The sequence below is a fragment of the Agelaius tricolor genome, unplaced genomic scaffold, assembly GCF_023055355.1.
Source record: "Agelaius tricolor isolate 1412-34295 unplaced genomic scaffold, bAgeTri1.0.p SCAF_3, whole genome shotgun sequence".
NCBI lineage: Eukaryota > Metazoa > Chordata > Aves > Passeriformes > Icteridae > Agelaius > Agelaius tricolor.
Genome location: NW_027269263.1, coordinates 54,903,967 through 54,921,253, shown reverse-complemented (window position 1 = coordinate 54,921,253; position 17,287 = coordinate 54,903,967). Strand labels below are relative to the sequence as shown.

The following is a 17,287-nucleotide window of genomic DNA, read 5'->3' as shown; positions in this document are numbered from 1 at the left end:
ATGAGGGTTCCTTCCTGATCCTTTGTGGTATGTAGAATTGCTTTATACACCTGCTAAAAACACTTCTTTCTGCTTTTCATGCTGAAACTGTGGATTTGGTGGTGTGGTCAGCTGTCTTCACTTGGGAGGGATTGGCATCACACTCCAAGCCCACACAGGGCACTTCAGTCACTGTGTGGTGACACTGCTTGGAAAGTTTTGTTGCAAACTGTCTACTGGAGACTGAGAAGTCCTGTGGGGGCCTGTTTCCTGCAGGCTGTTGGCACAGCAGTCCCCCAGTGCTGGTGCACTTGCAGCCTTCCCTGCCAGCTGAGCTGCCCCAGGGGACTGTTGCCTGGCTCTGCCTGTGTTTTTACAGAGGCTTGTGTTAGAGGAAGAGGTGGCCATCTTCTGCCTTGTGTCAAACTGTTTTGTTTCAGCTTTTCTTGGGAGATACGCACAAGATAATCTGACTGTGGAACTGGGCATTTCTAAATCCTTAATTTTTTAAGACAACACCCTCTTCTTTCCCTGTATTGTTTAGGAGAGTAGAGGATAGGCCTGACACTGTCCTTTGAACGCTCCTGGAATCTAAATTAATACAAGCTATTATTGGGTGGCCAGGAGAGATGTAGCTCAAGTTTCTGCAGACAACAGTTTTGGGAGACCTTTGTTACTAGGGCAACGCGGTTCCTCCTTCTCGGGTGACAGCCGTGGCCGTGCCCCCTCTGCGCGGTGGCCCGTGCCCAGGGCTGGCAGGCAGCCAGGGCTGCAGTGCTCAGACAGGCTCCTGGGGCTCTCTGCACACCAGCCATGCTTCTGGGAAGTTTCTGGATGTGCATTTCACTTGCTAAATGAGGGAGAGTGAAAGGATGCATTAATCATGGTTCTGAGGGCTGGGAATAAGAGTGTGGCCCCCAGAGTGTAAACATCAAAATAGCAGAAATAATGATTGCTGGTCTTGTGGAGGTGGCACAGTTCCCATTCTCTTCTGTTACTGCTACAAAAGGATGCATGAAATATTTAACTACCATCAGAAGGGCTTGGTCTGCAGAGACCTGCATTACCCTTTGCAATAGGGAAGGGAGCTGCAGGCTGGCTGGCCAAGGACATAAAGGTCACCACAGAATACCTGAGGGTCTGTGTTTGGCTTTTTCATTAGACTTGGGTTTGTTTGTTTTTGTTTTTTAAGGCTTTTCTGAGTTTTCTATGCTTAATGTGATTAGAAATTCCTAATAAAGCTTGTCGTTTGGGCTCTGAGAGTTTGTTATGAATCCAGTATATACTCAATACATGCTTATTATCTGACACCATGCCAAGTTAGTAGAAATTACCCTGCAATGGGTGTCTTACCAGTAAGGTCAAGAAGTGAGTGATTTAGGTTCTTTTCTAATTGAGTTACTTTCCTGACAATAAATCTAACTACACTCAAAGTAAAATAGAAGTCTACAGTGAATGGTAGAATGAAACTAATTGACAGAAAAAAAGTTTGGGATTGTCTAATGAAAAAGGATAATTTTCCTGCTGTGCTTTGGGATGTGAAGTTGAAAGAGGCTGAGGCTGTGGTACCTGCCCCAGGGCAGTGTGTTCCTGGGCAGACTCCCTGCGCTGACAGAGGCTTGCGGCAAGTGCCAGTCATACCTGGGGGAGCAAGGTGGAAGGGAGAAAGGAGCCTCTTCATTTTCCCTTGTTCCCTCTTATTGTTCTTATTTGCTGGGGAAGTCAGAAGTGCTAGTGGAATACTGACTGCTAGGAGAAATGGTTTCCAACAATAGTTCCTAATGTAAGTTGAAGAATCATCCCACAGGGAGGCTGGTGATGGGGTTTAGAGAGGTATAAAATCAAAATATCTTTCAGCTATTTGGCAGGTTTATAAACTAGCTGGTTCTGGTGATTTTGTGGGATAATAATGTAATTAATTATTTTTTTTTTAAATCAGTTTCCTTTGACAACTGATTCAAGAGTGCATTTTAGGAGAGATACAAATTTGTTGCTGACCTTGCTGGAGACTTGTATATTTTAATAGGTGTTTCCCCTCATTTCTTCATCAAGAAGCAATGGTAGCTTGTACTTACAGTAATTTGTAATCACATGCATCTAGAGCTAGGTTTTCAAGAATGGTGTGTTAGTACATATGATAAAAATGGAGATAGTCTGTTTCAAAATACTGTTGTTATAAAAGAAAGAATAAGGAGATGGTCATAGTAAAGAGGTAGTATTGTAAATAATTGTTGATTGAACTTTGCAAATGTTAATGTGAAAGACCTCACCAAGCCTTGTGGGTTCTTCTTTGCTTCAGGATAATGCCACTGATAACAGGATAATATCTGAGTCTTCTGAGATGAACGAATATGAAACTCTTACTGCCAAGTTTCACTTTGTTGATCTGGCGGGATCTGAAAGGTTAAAGCGAACAGGAGCTACAGGAGAAAGGGCCAAGGAAGGCATTTCCATCAACTGTGGACTAGTAAGACTATACAACTATACAATATAATGTGAAACAAACCCAGGCAGAACACTTAGAAATGAAATTTATAGCTTATACCTTAATTTTTTTTTGTCTGTGTACTAGTTATTTTTTAATTAACTGTATTAAATGAAGTAATTTTTAAATTAACTGTATTTAATGTTTTTGTTAATGCTGAACTGCACTGAAAAGTAGAGCTGGTGATTATCAGTGGAGATTGTAGTTTCATGTCTTTGTTTTGTGCACCATGGCTATGTAGAGGCTCTTTTAAAGTCTTTTAACTGTTTTTAAAAAAGACACAAAAATACATGTCTGTTCTATATGTGAAAATATATCTTGTTTTTTCTGGGCTATTGTGCAGTTTAATATATATATAATAAATATATATATTTATATTGGTATTGGAAAACTGGTATATTAAATACCAGTTTTCTGGGATATTGTTCAATTAGAATTTTCTCAATTATTCTCTTGCCATCATGACATTGGTTATTTTCTGTAGTTTTTCCGGTTATATTATATGGAAGAGAAAGAATATTCAGTTCAATTTCTTCATTGACATAAGCACAAAGCCAGCAGGATTTGGGTGATCTAGATGACATAGTTGTGTCCTAACAAAGAATGCATAAAGTGCGTGAAGGTGAAAATCAGTGTGATGTAACTAGTAGAAGATCACAAAACTTTTATTTACAGTGAGGTCCAGCCCTCAGTTTTGTGGAAAAGATTGAAAGTGCTTTAAATTCTTCAAAGGGTGTGTGCAGTTCTTCATCTGCTGGTGGCAGCTGCAGCATTTCCAAAGCAAGACCTTGCAGTACAGGGCACCACCTAAAGCAAAATCCTTCAGTTTGACTGAAGTGTGTGTGGTTCCACATAAAAATGATTTCACAGCCAAATGTTTGATTGTTTATAAACAAGCATTAGATCCTTTCAGTAATGGAACAGGATAGCTATGGACTACGAGCCTTCAATTTCAAGTCTTAAATGCTGAAATCATTATCAGACTTTTTTGCTTTATAACTGTAGAGGAACTAAATTCTGAGGTTTTCCTTCATATAAATACCTCATATTTTATTCTAAATGTAGCATAAAGCAGATTGATAAAATTAATTTTAAAGAAATTATAGCTACTGTTAGAGGTAGAGATCAACTTTAATTGTCATCCGAAGCAAATATTTTTTAGATTAAGTAGTACCAACTTGAGTTTGTGACTGACATGAGATACTAATAGTGCATGTGAAAATGAATTGTGCTAAGCACTGTGGCACTTCCAGGTGCCAGACTGTAAGTCATCCAATGCACTGTTGATAACACAAGAATTTCTAAATGTAAAATACAGAAATCTTCAGAAATATTTTTATGCTACCTGTCATGAGTATATTAATTTTCTCACAATATGCTGACTCCAATTTATAGTGTTTTAATATAAAACTACACAGGAGCTGATTCTGACTTGTGTGTTATGTGATTTGGTGTTTTATAGCTTGCACTTGGCAATGTAATTAGTGCACTGGGAGATAAAAGCAAGAAGGCAACTCATGTACCATACAGAGATTCAAAGCTTACAAGGCTGCTTCAAGACTCTCTTGGGGGAAACAGGTATGAAAATTGGAACATTTTATGTATTTCATTGTGAATGAGCATGAATGAGAACATAATCTGCAGAAAGTAAAATGAATATTAAATGACAATAAAAGTCTTGTTCAAGGAAGATTCTGGAGATAAATTCTCGTGCAAATAATGCTGTCAATGGAAGAGAAAGATTTTAACAAGGATTTTTGTGTTATTCTTTCCAGTGCTATTGTTATTTTACTAGACATGAAGCTTCAGGTTACTTAGAAGTTACCATTTTCAGGCAAATTCTTCCCATGAAAATATCTGTAGATTGTGGATAGTAGAAATGGTAGATGTAGATTTTGTTTACAGCATGTTTTAAAGCTGTGATGAGTTTCTCCCTTAGAGGTTGGTTTTTTTTTTTGTTTTTTTTTTTTTTTTTTTGTTTTGTTTTTTTTTGTTGTTGTCCTTGCTTTATTCTTTAAATGTCAGTGAATTGTTTGCTCTGACTGCCATGCACAGGAGCTTGGAGTCAGTTTACCACCCACAGTCACTTCCATCTTTTTAGAGATTATGTATCTCAGCCTATGATGCACCTGTTCAATTACCTGATGCTGGATTGCAGCCTAATAAAAACAAAGTAGTCTTTCACCAGGGTTTGTATGAATCCATTTGTATACATTCTGAGCATACAGTGAAGGGAAGCTTTGACCTCTGAAGGCTTTATATAAGCAAATATTAACAAATTTATTAAAATAAGTCAGATTTTGTTTTTGTAATGCTAACATGTACAAATATAAGAGGGACCAAAGCTGAGTATATTTTAGTTAGGTAATATTCTTGGTTTTTTATGTGATTCGATACACCTGGCTCCTGTGTCTGGGAGAGTAGGAAGTTTTTGCCCAAAGGAGTAGGGAGAAGTGGAGGAAAATTGTCAAACTGTTGTGATGCTCTTCAGAGAGTTATAGCTTTAGTAACAAGCTGAAGCACTGCAGTGTGAGAGAAAGAGCTGGAACAACAAGTAAAATAAGGGCTAGAAACTTTCAAAAGTGCAAAAGGGAGGAAGAAACTCCAGAAATACAAACAAATCAGCAGAAATCCAACCGCATAGTTCTGCTAAGCTCTTTCTGTAAATCAATGCAAAAAGCACTTAATTAAATTTTTATCAAATACACCAGCTACTGAGCATGTTTTTTTGAAACTCTTCTAAAATCGGCCTTTTGTAGAAACACTATTTTGACTCTGAAATATTTTCGCGTCCGACAGCTCCACGGCTCCCCCCCGTGTTCTTCAGGAGCAGTCCCGGAGTTTATTAAGTGTGCGATGGGGTGGCTGCCGAGCCCCGCACGGACACTCCCTCCCTGCCCCGGGAGAGAATCACAAGGGAGAAAAGTCAGAGTTTGACATAAGGACACTTTGTTAGCTAAAGCAAAGTCGCATATGCACGCAAAGCAAAGGAAATCATTCACTTCCCATGGGCTGGCAGGTCCATTCCCAGGAAAGCAGGTCTCCCTCATGCCTTACAGTGACTTGGGAAGACAAATGCTGTCACTCTGGATATTCCCCCTTTTGTCTCATTACCCCAGCTTCATATGCTGAGCACGATTTCATATGGGATGGAATATCCCTTGGGTCAGGTGGGCTCAGCTGTCCTGGCTCTGTCCCCTCCCAGCCCCTTGTGCACCCACTGGTGGGGCAGCCTGAGGAGCAGAAAAGGCCCTGACTCTGTGAAAGCCCTGCTCAGCAGCAGCTCAAACATATCTGCATCATGGACCCATAGCAGGTGTTTCCAGCACAAATCCAAACCAACTGCTGTGAAGAAAATGAACTCTATCCCAGCCAAAACCAGCACAAATGTGCAGATGGCAAATGCTGCCCCAGAAAGTTTGTAATGGTACTTGTATGTATTCCTTCTGTCTTTTTTCTGATTGATGAGACTTGTGTGGATGCCTTCCTTCCCCCCAGTTTTTTGTAAGTGACATATATGCAGAGACATCTCAAATCAGCATGTTGCTGTTAAGGAAGATTTTTTTCATATATATTTATATATAAAATCCTCACATTTTTAATGGTTTCTTGTCTGGGCTTTGGCAATCAAAATACTTTGGAAAGCTAAATTTTAACAAATATTGCAGTTTTTTTCTTCTGGACAATCAGATTTAGATTTCTTTATGCCTTTTCTGTAGCCCTCCAACTTCCACTCTAGGTATAACCGTCCACATTATTGTTTCTCTCTTAGCAAATACTTACAGACATTTACTAGTAAGGATTTGGATTAGGTTGTAGTAAATCCTGAGTTAACAGTGATGAAAACATTGTATCACTGTACTATTCTGACAATAATCCTTATTTTAAGTATAATGCTGTAACAGTTCTGAAGTAGCACTTAAATATTAATGTTTCTTGAATTATTAAAATAAAAATATGGAGCATTGGTGTTTTAAAGGGGATGTTAAAATGTATACTATGAAAAATTAAAACCTTCCTAACTTCAGGAGCAATTTAAAGAATGGTGACATAAAGGAGGTAGAACAGTGTCAAAAAACCCTGGTCCATTTTACAATTCAGATAGAAAACTGGAGTTCAAGTTGAACACAAGGCAGAACCAGTCTTCTGAGATTTAGAAAAGTAAGCACATTCTCAATGTCAGGATTAAAAAATTTGTTCCAAATCTTGCATGGCCTTATCTTGAGGACTAAAAGAGTTTGGAGAACTGGCACAAAGATACAGGTGAGGACTGAGGAAGAGTTTCTGAAAGTAAATATTTTTTGGTAGACCCAGGCTAGTTACTCTTTCTAGCTTAGTTTCGAGTGTGTATGTTGAATATGATTGTTTGCCTCACAGAGTTGTTGCAGGGATTCATTTGTTTGTTTTAGTCTGAAATTATAGAAAGTGAAGATCAGAATCCAGCCTGCCTGATGCAGATAATGCTCCTTAGCCCCAGAGACAGTTCACTCTTCCTAACTTACCTATCCAAGTTGTGACATACAATGGAGAAGCAAATTCCTTTAAAACTTGCAGGAGTGTACTCAATCCATCAAAGGCAGGTGTTTTGCCCTTTTTGTTGAGAATTTAGGCAATTTATGCAACTTCAGAGTGATCTGGCAGCTGGAATTCTGGTTCAGACCTTCTAGGCTGTTCTTACCTGACGTGAAATGAGTGTGCTCGAGGAACTGAGGAAGGAATCTGTTGAATGATGGTTGGACTGAAAATGGTTTTGGTTTTTTTTTCTGCATTTGTCCTACTGATTCCTGCTGGTCTATCTGCTTTATGTTTCATTGGGAGCACGGAATGTGTTCTCATCCTGCAACAATATCCCGTGATGGGGTGGCGAGGGGATGTTGTAGGAAGCTGAAAGAAGCATGGTTCTTCATAGCCCTCTTGGGCCCAGAGCTCTGGTCCTGCTGCTTTTTGTTGCAGAAAGTTGCTCTAAGCAGTAGTGTTATGAAATGTATACAAATACAGTTATAGACACAGAGTGCTAAGGGTAAGCCCTAGTTTTGGGCTTCTGTTGGAGAACAGGAGGTAATTTGCAGTGGAGAACTCGGCCAGTTTGGAATAGATAGAGAACAGGCGCATTAGACATGTATGGACAGGTAAGATGAGCATTTGGGCATCTTTCAGATGAAGTAGCTAAGCAACTCAGGGATCAGTCCTGACAGCTGCATGATCCAAATCACTGTTGAGGAATTTAGGTTGACTATAAATTCCTTAATCTAAGTTTATGTATGATTAGGCAAACTGAATGTAATTTGAGAAACATTTCTGGAAACACTCATTAATCGCTTTTACAATTTCATGTGTGGAACAAGTAATGATCTACCATCTCCTACCCTAGGGAGATACAAGACATAGCACCTGTAGCACCTGCTGACCTTTGTGGTTCATGGTTTGGAGTGAGCTAGAAATATTTTCACAAAAAATATAAAGTCAAGTAAAATACTAAGAAGTTGCTACTCTTGTTTCACCTTGTGCCTGAGGACCTGTTAGCTGCTCTCTGCTCTTTTTCCCGTTGGTGTGTGATGCTGACCTGTGTTTCTGGCTTGCAGTCAAACGCTCATGATAGCGTGCGTGAGCCCTTCAGATCGAGACTTCATGGAAACTTTGAACACATTGAAGTACGCCAACCGGGCACGGAACATCAAGAACAAGGTGATGGTTAATCAGGACAGGGCCAGCCAACAAATAAATGCTTTGCGCAGTGAGATTGCACGGCTACAGATGGAGCTCATGGAATACAAAACTGTAAGTCTGTCCTCTTAGGATTTCTTCTGCTTTAAAATGCTTATAATTCCACAGTTGTTTTTTTTTTCGCCTGTTGACTATTTCCGCTTCATATGCTAAAAACATTGGAAAAGCAGCCCTGACATAAACAACACTTAATTCCAGTGATTACCAGATATTTTTAGAAAATGTAGATCGTATCCCCAAAAAAAGAGATGTCAGCAAATGTCAGTGATATTTACTGATGATGCATGCTGTTTGCTTTTTGAAAGGCAATGAGAGAGTCACTTCCAAATCAAAAATGACCAAATCACAACTTAGATTGATGCATAAGTGAATGTGTACAGTTACTGTGTATTGCTTTTGGAAACTTCCTAGATGGCTAAAACAGTTTGTTTTAAAAATCTAGTCTCAAGTGTATAAGACAAATACTCATGCCTGTTTCTTCCTGAATTCAGTGTTTTGAGCAATAAAGGTCATAACCAAACAGGATCACCTTTTGCTCTTCTTGAGCTACTGTTCTGATTTGATAAAGAGTTATCTTCTCATTTTTTAACCTCTTCAAGAACTTGTATTTCAGACTAAAGGGAATTACATGAAACCCAGATGCTAAGGTGTTGGCCCAGACATCAGTCTTTTGAAAACTATCCCTTTATCATTGTTTTAAACTCTTTGAGAGATTGTCTTGTGCTACGAATGTCTGCTTGGAATTCTAAGTTATGTGTGGATTGCATTTACTAACTTAGAATTTTAAGTGTAGGTCAGCCTTGACTAGTAATAAAATATTTTTACTTTCTTGAAGGGTAAAAGGATTATAGATGAAGAAGGCGTTGAAAGCATCAATGACATGTTCCATGAGAATGCAATGCTGCAAACAGAAAACAACAACCTGCGTGTTAGAATTAAAGCAATGCAAGAGACTATTGATGCTCTTAGAGCCAGAATAACACAGCTTATGAGTGATCAGGCCAACCAAGTGCTAGCCAGGACAGGTATGCTGTGAATGTGCATAAACTGCTTCATAAATTCATGAACTTTAATTGTATTTCCTTGCTTCATTGATCCCTTGAAATAAAATGATGCCTTTATATTAGCAATGTAGGACCTGCTTTGGCAGGGATAGGCCCCCATATGATTATTTCTTCTGTTTCTGGAGTCTTTTTTTAATAATAGAAATAGTTTGGTACTCTGATTTGACCATCCATTTAGAAATGTGAACAAGAGGAAACATGAAATAATGTTTTTGTATAGGAATTATTTGTATGCTTAGCCCCTGTGGTGGTTTAACAACCAGACCAAGTTAATTTGACTCCAAATTAAACTCCAGATAAGTAATTTTGATTTAAGCATTGTTAAAATGCACTAATATGGAAAACAAGTTACATATGATGATCACATCAGAGAGGAACAAAAAATGTAACTCAATTTAAGAAGAAAAGCTATTTTACAAATAAGTTAAGATTTACATGTGTAGCCCATGTAACTGTTTCCCTTTGCTGGTACCTTGTGCCTAGTAGCTATATTCAGATATTTATACTGTTACCACCCTTTCTCAATGTTTCCCTTCCCTCATTCCCCTTTTCCCTCTCTTTCAAAGGGGAAGGAAATGAAGAAATTAGCAACATGATTCATAACTATATCAAGGAAATTGAAGATCTCAGGTATTTGCATTATATGTGTTCAGACAATTTTTATTGAAAAAATAATAGAAGTGTTAGCAATACTTCAGCTGTTTTCCTATGTGGGGATTACTTTAGGAGAGTGGTCTTTAGGAGAGCTTCTAAGACCATCTGGTGTTGCTCTTGGACACAAAAATGTAAAATGTTAGAAATCAAACTGACAATAGAAATGAGAGTAGAATGTTGCCTAAATTATGGTGATAACTTAATATTGTTGCACCAAGGACAGTAAAACTTAGAACGATTCTTTTATACATTTATAACCTCGTATAAAAATGACAGCACTGAGAAATTACTTGTTTAAAAATATTTTTTTTAAAAAGTACTTCCTTTTAAAATTCAAAAACTCTTAAATATGTTAGATGCTTTTATTTATCTATGTCCTAGATATGTACCATGCAAAAAATTATTGGGCCTATTCTCAGTTTACATTTAGAGCTTTTGTGTAGTTTTCATATACTATCTATATTCATAAAGCATGTGTGTATATATATATATATATATGGAAATTAAAGGAATTTACTACACTGTATTTTTTAGACTTCACCTTGTTTTCTAGTTTCTTTTTAGACAGAATGAAGTGCATTGAAGTTACAGAGGCAAAAGAGTGTGCACCTCATGTACTGGAAATAGTTGTAATTAATGGTCTACAATTCTTCCTTGTTTTGTTTCTTATTAAGAGCAAAATTATTAGAAAGCGAAGCAGTGAATGAAAATCTTCGGCGCAGCTTGTCAAGAGCCTCATCGAGAGCCACGTACTTTGGTGGACCATCAGCATTTTCTGCTTCTATGCTTTCCTCAGAGAAAGAGACAATGGAAATTCTAGATATAGCCAAGAAAGATCTAGAAAAGCTGAAAAAAAAAGAAAGGAAAAAGAAAAAGAGGTGGTGTATGAATTATGATGCTGTTTTCTCTTTCTTAGTAAAAAGGCCTATTTTTTTTAATTACTGAGACTTAAAAAGGCTTTTTGTGTGGGTTTGGACCCTAAACTGCTATTCCTTCAAACCCTTTTACATGCTGAAATGACAGTTTTTTCTTTTACATCTTTTCTTCCAGTGAAGTGTGCAGTATCTGTAGATTGAGTGTCTCCTTTGTAATGAACTTTTTTATGTAATTATGCACAATGATAAGAGCACAGGGGCTCTCTCTAAATTTTGATGTTTTTAAAAATTTCTTTTAAAATGCACCTGAAATTTAAGAGAAGTTTAAAAAAAATATAAATTTTTTTAAACTCTTATGTAAAAACTGAAACAGCTTTCTGAAGAAGAAATATTCTGAATAGCTGGGGATTCTTTGGTAGCTGTTGAAATGGCTTCTTTTGCTTCTATGAATGTTTTTTAATTTGAGGTTTCCTAACTCTCTGCAACATCCTGCTTTGCTGTTTTTTTTGCAGTCCAACTTCTCATCTACTAAAATCCTCATAGAAATTGATAGATAGCAGTTAGCACAGCAAGGCGTTGTGTACTCAGAGACTTTGCATCCATTAGAAATCTCTCAGTTTTAGTTGAAATTTTCCATGCTTCTAATCTGTTACTCTTTTTGATAATGGTCCTTCAGACTTCTACAAGTTCAAAGTAAAGCAATAACAGTTTAAGCTTGAAAAAGTCAAAGTAAAAAGTAGATGAGGATCAATCATATCTTTAATTTTAGGTCCTGTATCTATAAATCCGTTCACCACACAAATGTCTGATGCATTTAGAGAACAGTCATTTTAAGTACAATTAGATTCTTTGCATATCATTTTTCAGGAAACTCTAAGACTTTTAGGGGGATTGTGATAGATTTTGTCTCATTTTTATAGGAACTTGAGGGTAAGATGGAAGTATTAAATAAAATCAGCAGAATGTTCTGTCCTCTCTTCAGCCAAGCATTTCAGTATGCCCTTTAACTGTAAATGCAGGAACAAAGAGATTTGATTTTGTATTTTTTAACACATTTTAAAATCAAGCATGCCTTTAACTGCATGCTTAGATAGAGCCTCAGTTGTTAGGTTGTGGTTTTGTGGTTTGTTTTGTTTTGTTTTTGTTTGAAAGCCAGTCGTACTTTCTCACACCAAGAAAATAATATTGTGATGGGATGGCCAAGTAGTCTGATCCGAAAGTAGGGACTACTTAGCATAAATTATTTTTGAGGTCAGTTTTTAATCCTAGCATTATAGAATTAGAGAGCTGTAGAAAAATAAAGTTGAAAGTGGCCTCTTGATGGCTTCATCTTAAAGTGGACCTTGTGTTCTATAAATTGGGGTCATACTCTTCAAAGTGCTGCTAAGATTTGAATCTAACTACTGGCCTATCTGCAGAGTGCTTTGTAATAAATACTTAGAAATTTCTGAGGTGCATGTGTTGGGAGGAAAATTCCGTAGATGCTGAGAAATGTTAGAATTTAAAGGGATTATACACTGTCATTCTTGCTATCTGCAGAGTGCTTCTGTCCAATTAGTGAGAAGTCTGTGTTAAGGCTATATCACGGAAATAATTAAAATAAAATAATTTTAATAAATTTCAATATTAATTGAACAATTAATGACAATAATAATAATTTTAATAAATTTCAATATTAACTGAACAATTAATAACAATTCCTGAAATTTCAATTTTAATAAAATTGAAATTTCAGGAATTGGCAGTGTGCACATTAATGTAATGCACAAGACACTTTGCCATGCAGTTTGATGGGGATTCTTTGTTATAATTCTGTCTTCTGTAGGCACTTAGTTACATTTATTCTGCTATTTCTCTTTAGTGTCGCCCTTCCTTTCAAGTTGTCTAACTAGCATTTTTCCATTAAAATGGGGTTGGTAAGCCTGGCTACTAGTTCTGCCCCATCTGCTGCCTTTCTTGGTCTTTTGTTTCCTGGGTATGACACTATGACAAAAGGTGCATAATTTTAAATACATACAACTTATTTAAATTGCTGTGAGGTAGCCTGAAGGTCTAAGAGCAAGGTTCTGAATGAGCAGCAGGTATGTAGTATTAAATATCTGTAGCTTTAATAAGCACCTGTCATGAAGGTTATTTGAAACAGTTTACACAGTTTACTGCAGTTTACACAGCAGTAATATTTTGCCTACTGTTTGGAGTATCCCACAGTGTGACTTAATGTGATTTACCCACTAGAAGGCCTTGAGCAAATCTTCCACATTGCTTTCAGTTGTTAGTTAACCTTACATACCTGGTAACCATTTCTGACTGTTTTCTTTTGACTCCCCTAACCTTAAATTAGTGATGAAAGTTACTAATGGGGTTCAGCTTGCTAGCTCCTAGCTGACACCAAAGGAAGGTGGTAGGCAGCTTAAAGTGAAAAGGTAGTAAAAGCTCTTGCTTAAAACTTTGTCATAATGGGAAATGAGGAATTTCAGTAGTTGATGAATTTTAAGCCATCTCTATGCTTATATATGTCATACAGACTTTTTTTACGGATAAATCCACGTTTATTCAAGAGGAAAAAGTACAGACAGAAATACTAACATTTTGTCCATCTCATTGCTTCTGGTGCATGGTTTTTTTTTAATTTATTAAAAAATAACAAGAAATTATTCACATTTACTTTCTGAATCCCAGAAAAATAAGCTGCAGTTTTCTACTTTTTATTTTAAAACATACAACAAAACCCAAACAAAAACATGAATGCAGTTTGAAGACTTTTTTGTATTGATTATATTCAGAATATATTATTTAGAATATTAATAAGGTAATGATTTAAAAGTTTTCTTTTTCCTACTTTATATTACAATATGTTATCAGCATATATAAAACTAGTGCATTGGTTTTTTTTCCTGATATGTTCCTGAGAATATATGACTTTGGGTCCGTGGGAATATTTGCAATTTTCAGTATTTTATCAGCCAGTTTTAAGTGGAGAAAGAGGAGAAATATTTTTCTAGAATTGAGATATTTTCTTAATACATTATTAGAAATAATTCGCAAAGTTAAATATATTGTCTAAAATTTCTTCCTTAGTGTACTTGAATTTACTTGTTATCAGTGGCAAATTAGTTAACCTACACATGCTTCTTTTTTGTTTTCTGTTTACTTTCCAACTGTCCAGGATGTATTGCCTTTTTACTACTTGTTGTCTCTTGATGGTATCTTTTAAAATTTCATTTTAATCTCCGCAAGCTCATATATATATCATTTTTTTACCTTCTTATCACTTTTGCTTTTCACTGTCTGGTTTGTCCTTCATTGGCTTGGCCTTCCAATACTGTACCTCGTGCTTTTGAAGGCTACAGAAACTTGAGGAAAGCAGTCAAGAAGAAAGAAGGTTGGAATATTTCCCAGGTTTTTAATTACCTGTCATTTCAATTAACTGGTTGTCATACATGAAAAGAAGTTGGGTAGATTCATAGGTACTGCAGGAGTAGTTAATTTTCAGAATTCTTTCTGGGTTTTCACTTCCACCTAGTGTTTTAACTGGAAGAAGTCTCTGTTGTGGAATTGAGGTTGACTCTGGAGTTACACAGGGTTGAGCAAGCTTTTTTGTGGAGGTGCACCTTTGGGAATTAATTGTTTTCTTTCTTGCATGGCCTAAGTGAAATGAAAGGCAGGAGGAAGGTGCACTAGCACATATAGTATGAAATGTCTAGCAGGCAGTATATGACAATAATAATTTTGGCATGTGAGATCAGGAGTGTCTTGGACCATCACAGCTCAGTCAAGTCTCCTGCTTTGGTTTCTGAAAACATGTGACAAAAGCCTTGATCATTCCTCCCATTCTGTTTCAGCCAAACCAGTAGATGAATAGTCATTCACAGACAGCAGTTAAGCTGAGGGCTCTAAAAAGAGAACTATATTATGATTAAAAGTGAAACTAAAGGAGTTTTTATTTTTCTGCTGTCTATTTTGATCCAAAAAAACCACCCACTGAATTGATGCAGCTGATGTGAGTCCACAGACCAGTAGCACACACATTAAGCAGTACAGTTCTATGTGGGAGAGGCTCTCTGGCTGGCTCTCCTTCTTCTGTCTCTCTCCCCTTTGTTAGGCAGAACACAAATTCTCTGTAGTGGTTAGTTCTGTACTGAGTGGAAGGGAAACTGGGGGTTTGTCTCAATTTGCATGAGGATTGCAGCTAAGATCCATTATCCTTTCTGCTTAATAACCTGTTCTGGTTTGAGGGAGATGAGAATCTGTGGAAATGAGATTGTGTGACACGGTGTTCCCTGTCAGGCATTTTTTGTGTACAAATCTGGTTAGATTTTTAAATTCCAGCATCCCCAGCTGCTGCATGGATTCAGATGATCCAAACAAAAGCTTTCGCTTTGTGCGTGGTCAGCTCATAACTGGTAATGAGTGGGGCAGAAGGGAATCAGTTAGCATTGAACAGATTAAAAAGTAATACAACAGAAAATCACATGTACACAGCACTATGCTACTCAACAGGCACTTTTTAGATTCAAGCTCTGTTTTAAAGGTGTCACTTACCAAATCACAGTGTCTCAAATCTACTGTATATTTCTTGTCCCTGCACTGAGTATTGGATTTGCCCCAATAGTTTGATCTTGAATTTGAGCTCCTCTTGGTATCAGTGGAGGAAGATGTGCATTTCTAGTTTCTGTGCCTGATCAGTGACAGCACAACTTGCCAAACTTTTATTCAGCTGATGTTAGTTGAGGTGGATTCCACACTATGCAGTCCTACCCACATTTTTTCATTAGTACCCCCTATGGTGTCTGGCCCTGTTCTGTCATAACTTCCTATCCATTGGAACTTTGGATTTTGTATATGTAGCACTAGAGGGACTGATACCTGGTCTGGGAAAATTTGCAGAGTGCCACTGATTTTTTTGTTTTCTATTTGCATGTGATGTCTTAAATATGCACTTAAAAATGTTAAAACTTGCCCTAATGAGTAATACACCAAACATTTGGAACTAAACAAAACAAAAAAAACCCCTGCTGTAAACCCTATTTCTTGTTGTATCAGTGACTGTTTTGAGCATTCCCTTTATGTCAAAGTAGATAACTAATCAAAAGAGTGGTTATAGTACAATAAATTAGGATATTGTTTAAGGTTTATACATAAATGTTAAGACTATTCTAAGTAGAGTAGGCTCTGTTATAGCTTGAAAGTGTAGGAATACCTGTAATGTATGTTGTACTTGCACACAATGTTATTTTATTGTTTTGTAAAAGCTACTCTGGGTACACTGCAACTTCCATGCCAAAATGAGTACTGCTGTAGTATATGGAGATGTATATTCTGATATTCTGTCCCAGTTGTGCAGTATGCTGGAACAATGTGCTAATCATTACTATTACCTTGCAAACCAAGATTAAGAGTAATTAGGCATTATTTTATTATCTGCAGAAGTTTGGAAGTTGTGTTTTACCCATGCCCAACCCGTTTACATTTTTCTAACTACACTTTGTTTTTCATCTTTATTTGGAATTACACCTTACTGGTTTGGGGGATGGGAAACAACTGCCATTTCAGTTTGTGAATAATTTGTGTCTGCCTCTTCTACTAGTGTTAAGGAGGATAACACAGACAACGAGCAGGAGAAAAGAGATGAAAAAGGCACTTCAGAGAGAGAGAATAATGAATTGGAAGGAGTAAGTATTTAGAAGAATTTGTTTATTTATTCATTGTCTGTTTAAAGATTTACAAGGTTATAGAAAGAAAATTAGGAATGTGCTAGGTAAATACTGCAGCTTCACAGTGATAGTCAAGAATGATTGAGGCATGGAAAAGTGTGGAGTGCTTTAATGTCTGTCTGTTTTGTAGGAGGAAGTTCAGGAAGTCAGTGATCATGATGATGAAGAAGAGGAAGATGATGAGGATGAAGATGATATGGAAGTTGTTGAAAGCTCAGATGAATCAGATTCTGACTCTGATGAAAAAGGTGATGTCAGTGCAATATTCTGTAGAGTTTTGCACATAATATCTGTCAAACCTCAGATCTTGGTAGGCAATAAAGTATGTTGTCAACTGTCTGTGTGAAGAGTATGTTCTGTGAGTTATTTTTTTTGTTATGCTGCTAAAACATGTAATAGACAGCTGATCGAGTGTTCCTGTGTGGGTTTTGAAATTGACCAGAGGCCAGGTTCATTGTGATTTGTGTGGAATCCTCCCATGCACAATATGTATTTACAGTGACCTTAAGATTGCAAGGTTTATCTGTGTTCATGTGGTCCTTGCTTTACTTTAACAGAAATCTTTCTATTTTAGAAAATTATCAAGCTGACTTGGCAAATATCACCTGTGAAATAGCCATTAAGCAGAAACTGATAGATGAGCTAGAAAACAGCCAGCGAAGGTTGCAAACACTGAAAAAACAGTATGAAGAGAAACTAATGATGCTACAACATAAAATTCGAGATACTCAGCTTGAAAGAGATCAGGTTCTTCAAAACTTGGGTAAGAAGTACAAAATCATTGATCTTGTA

The 17,287-nt window shown here is 37.0% G+C and overlaps 1 protein-coding gene across 4 annotated transcripts in view; it reads left to right on the top strand.

Annotated features, from left to right (window-relative positions):
- Positions 1-17,287, top strand: part of KIF21A (kinesin family member 21A) — an 86,888-nt gene that overhangs the window by 35,944 nt on the left and 33,657 nt on the right. For 3 of the 4 annotated variants that reach the window (XM_071423886.1, XM_071423885.1, XM_071423883.1), the window contains exons 6-15: positions 2,279-2,446; positions 3,927-4,042; positions 8,047-8,242; positions 9,024-9,213; positions 9,819-9,882; positions 10,581-10,784; positions 14,125-14,163; positions 16,369-16,453; positions 16,626-16,743; positions 17,070-17,258. In XM_071423886.1, the coding sequence (XP_071279987.1) occupies positions 2,279-2,446; positions 3,927-4,042; positions 8,047-8,242; positions 9,024-9,213; positions 9,819-9,882; positions 10,581-10,784; positions 14,125-14,163; positions 16,369-16,453; positions 16,626-16,743; positions 17,070-17,258 (1,369 nt within the window). The remainder of the gene's footprint in view (positions 1-2,278; positions 2,447-3,926; positions 4,043-8,046; positions 8,243-9,023; positions 9,214-9,818; positions 9,883-10,580; positions 10,785-14,124; positions 14,164-16,368; positions 16,454-16,625; positions 16,744-17,069; positions 17,259-17,287) is intronic. The other variant, XM_071423884.1, reaches the window with a different exon arrangement.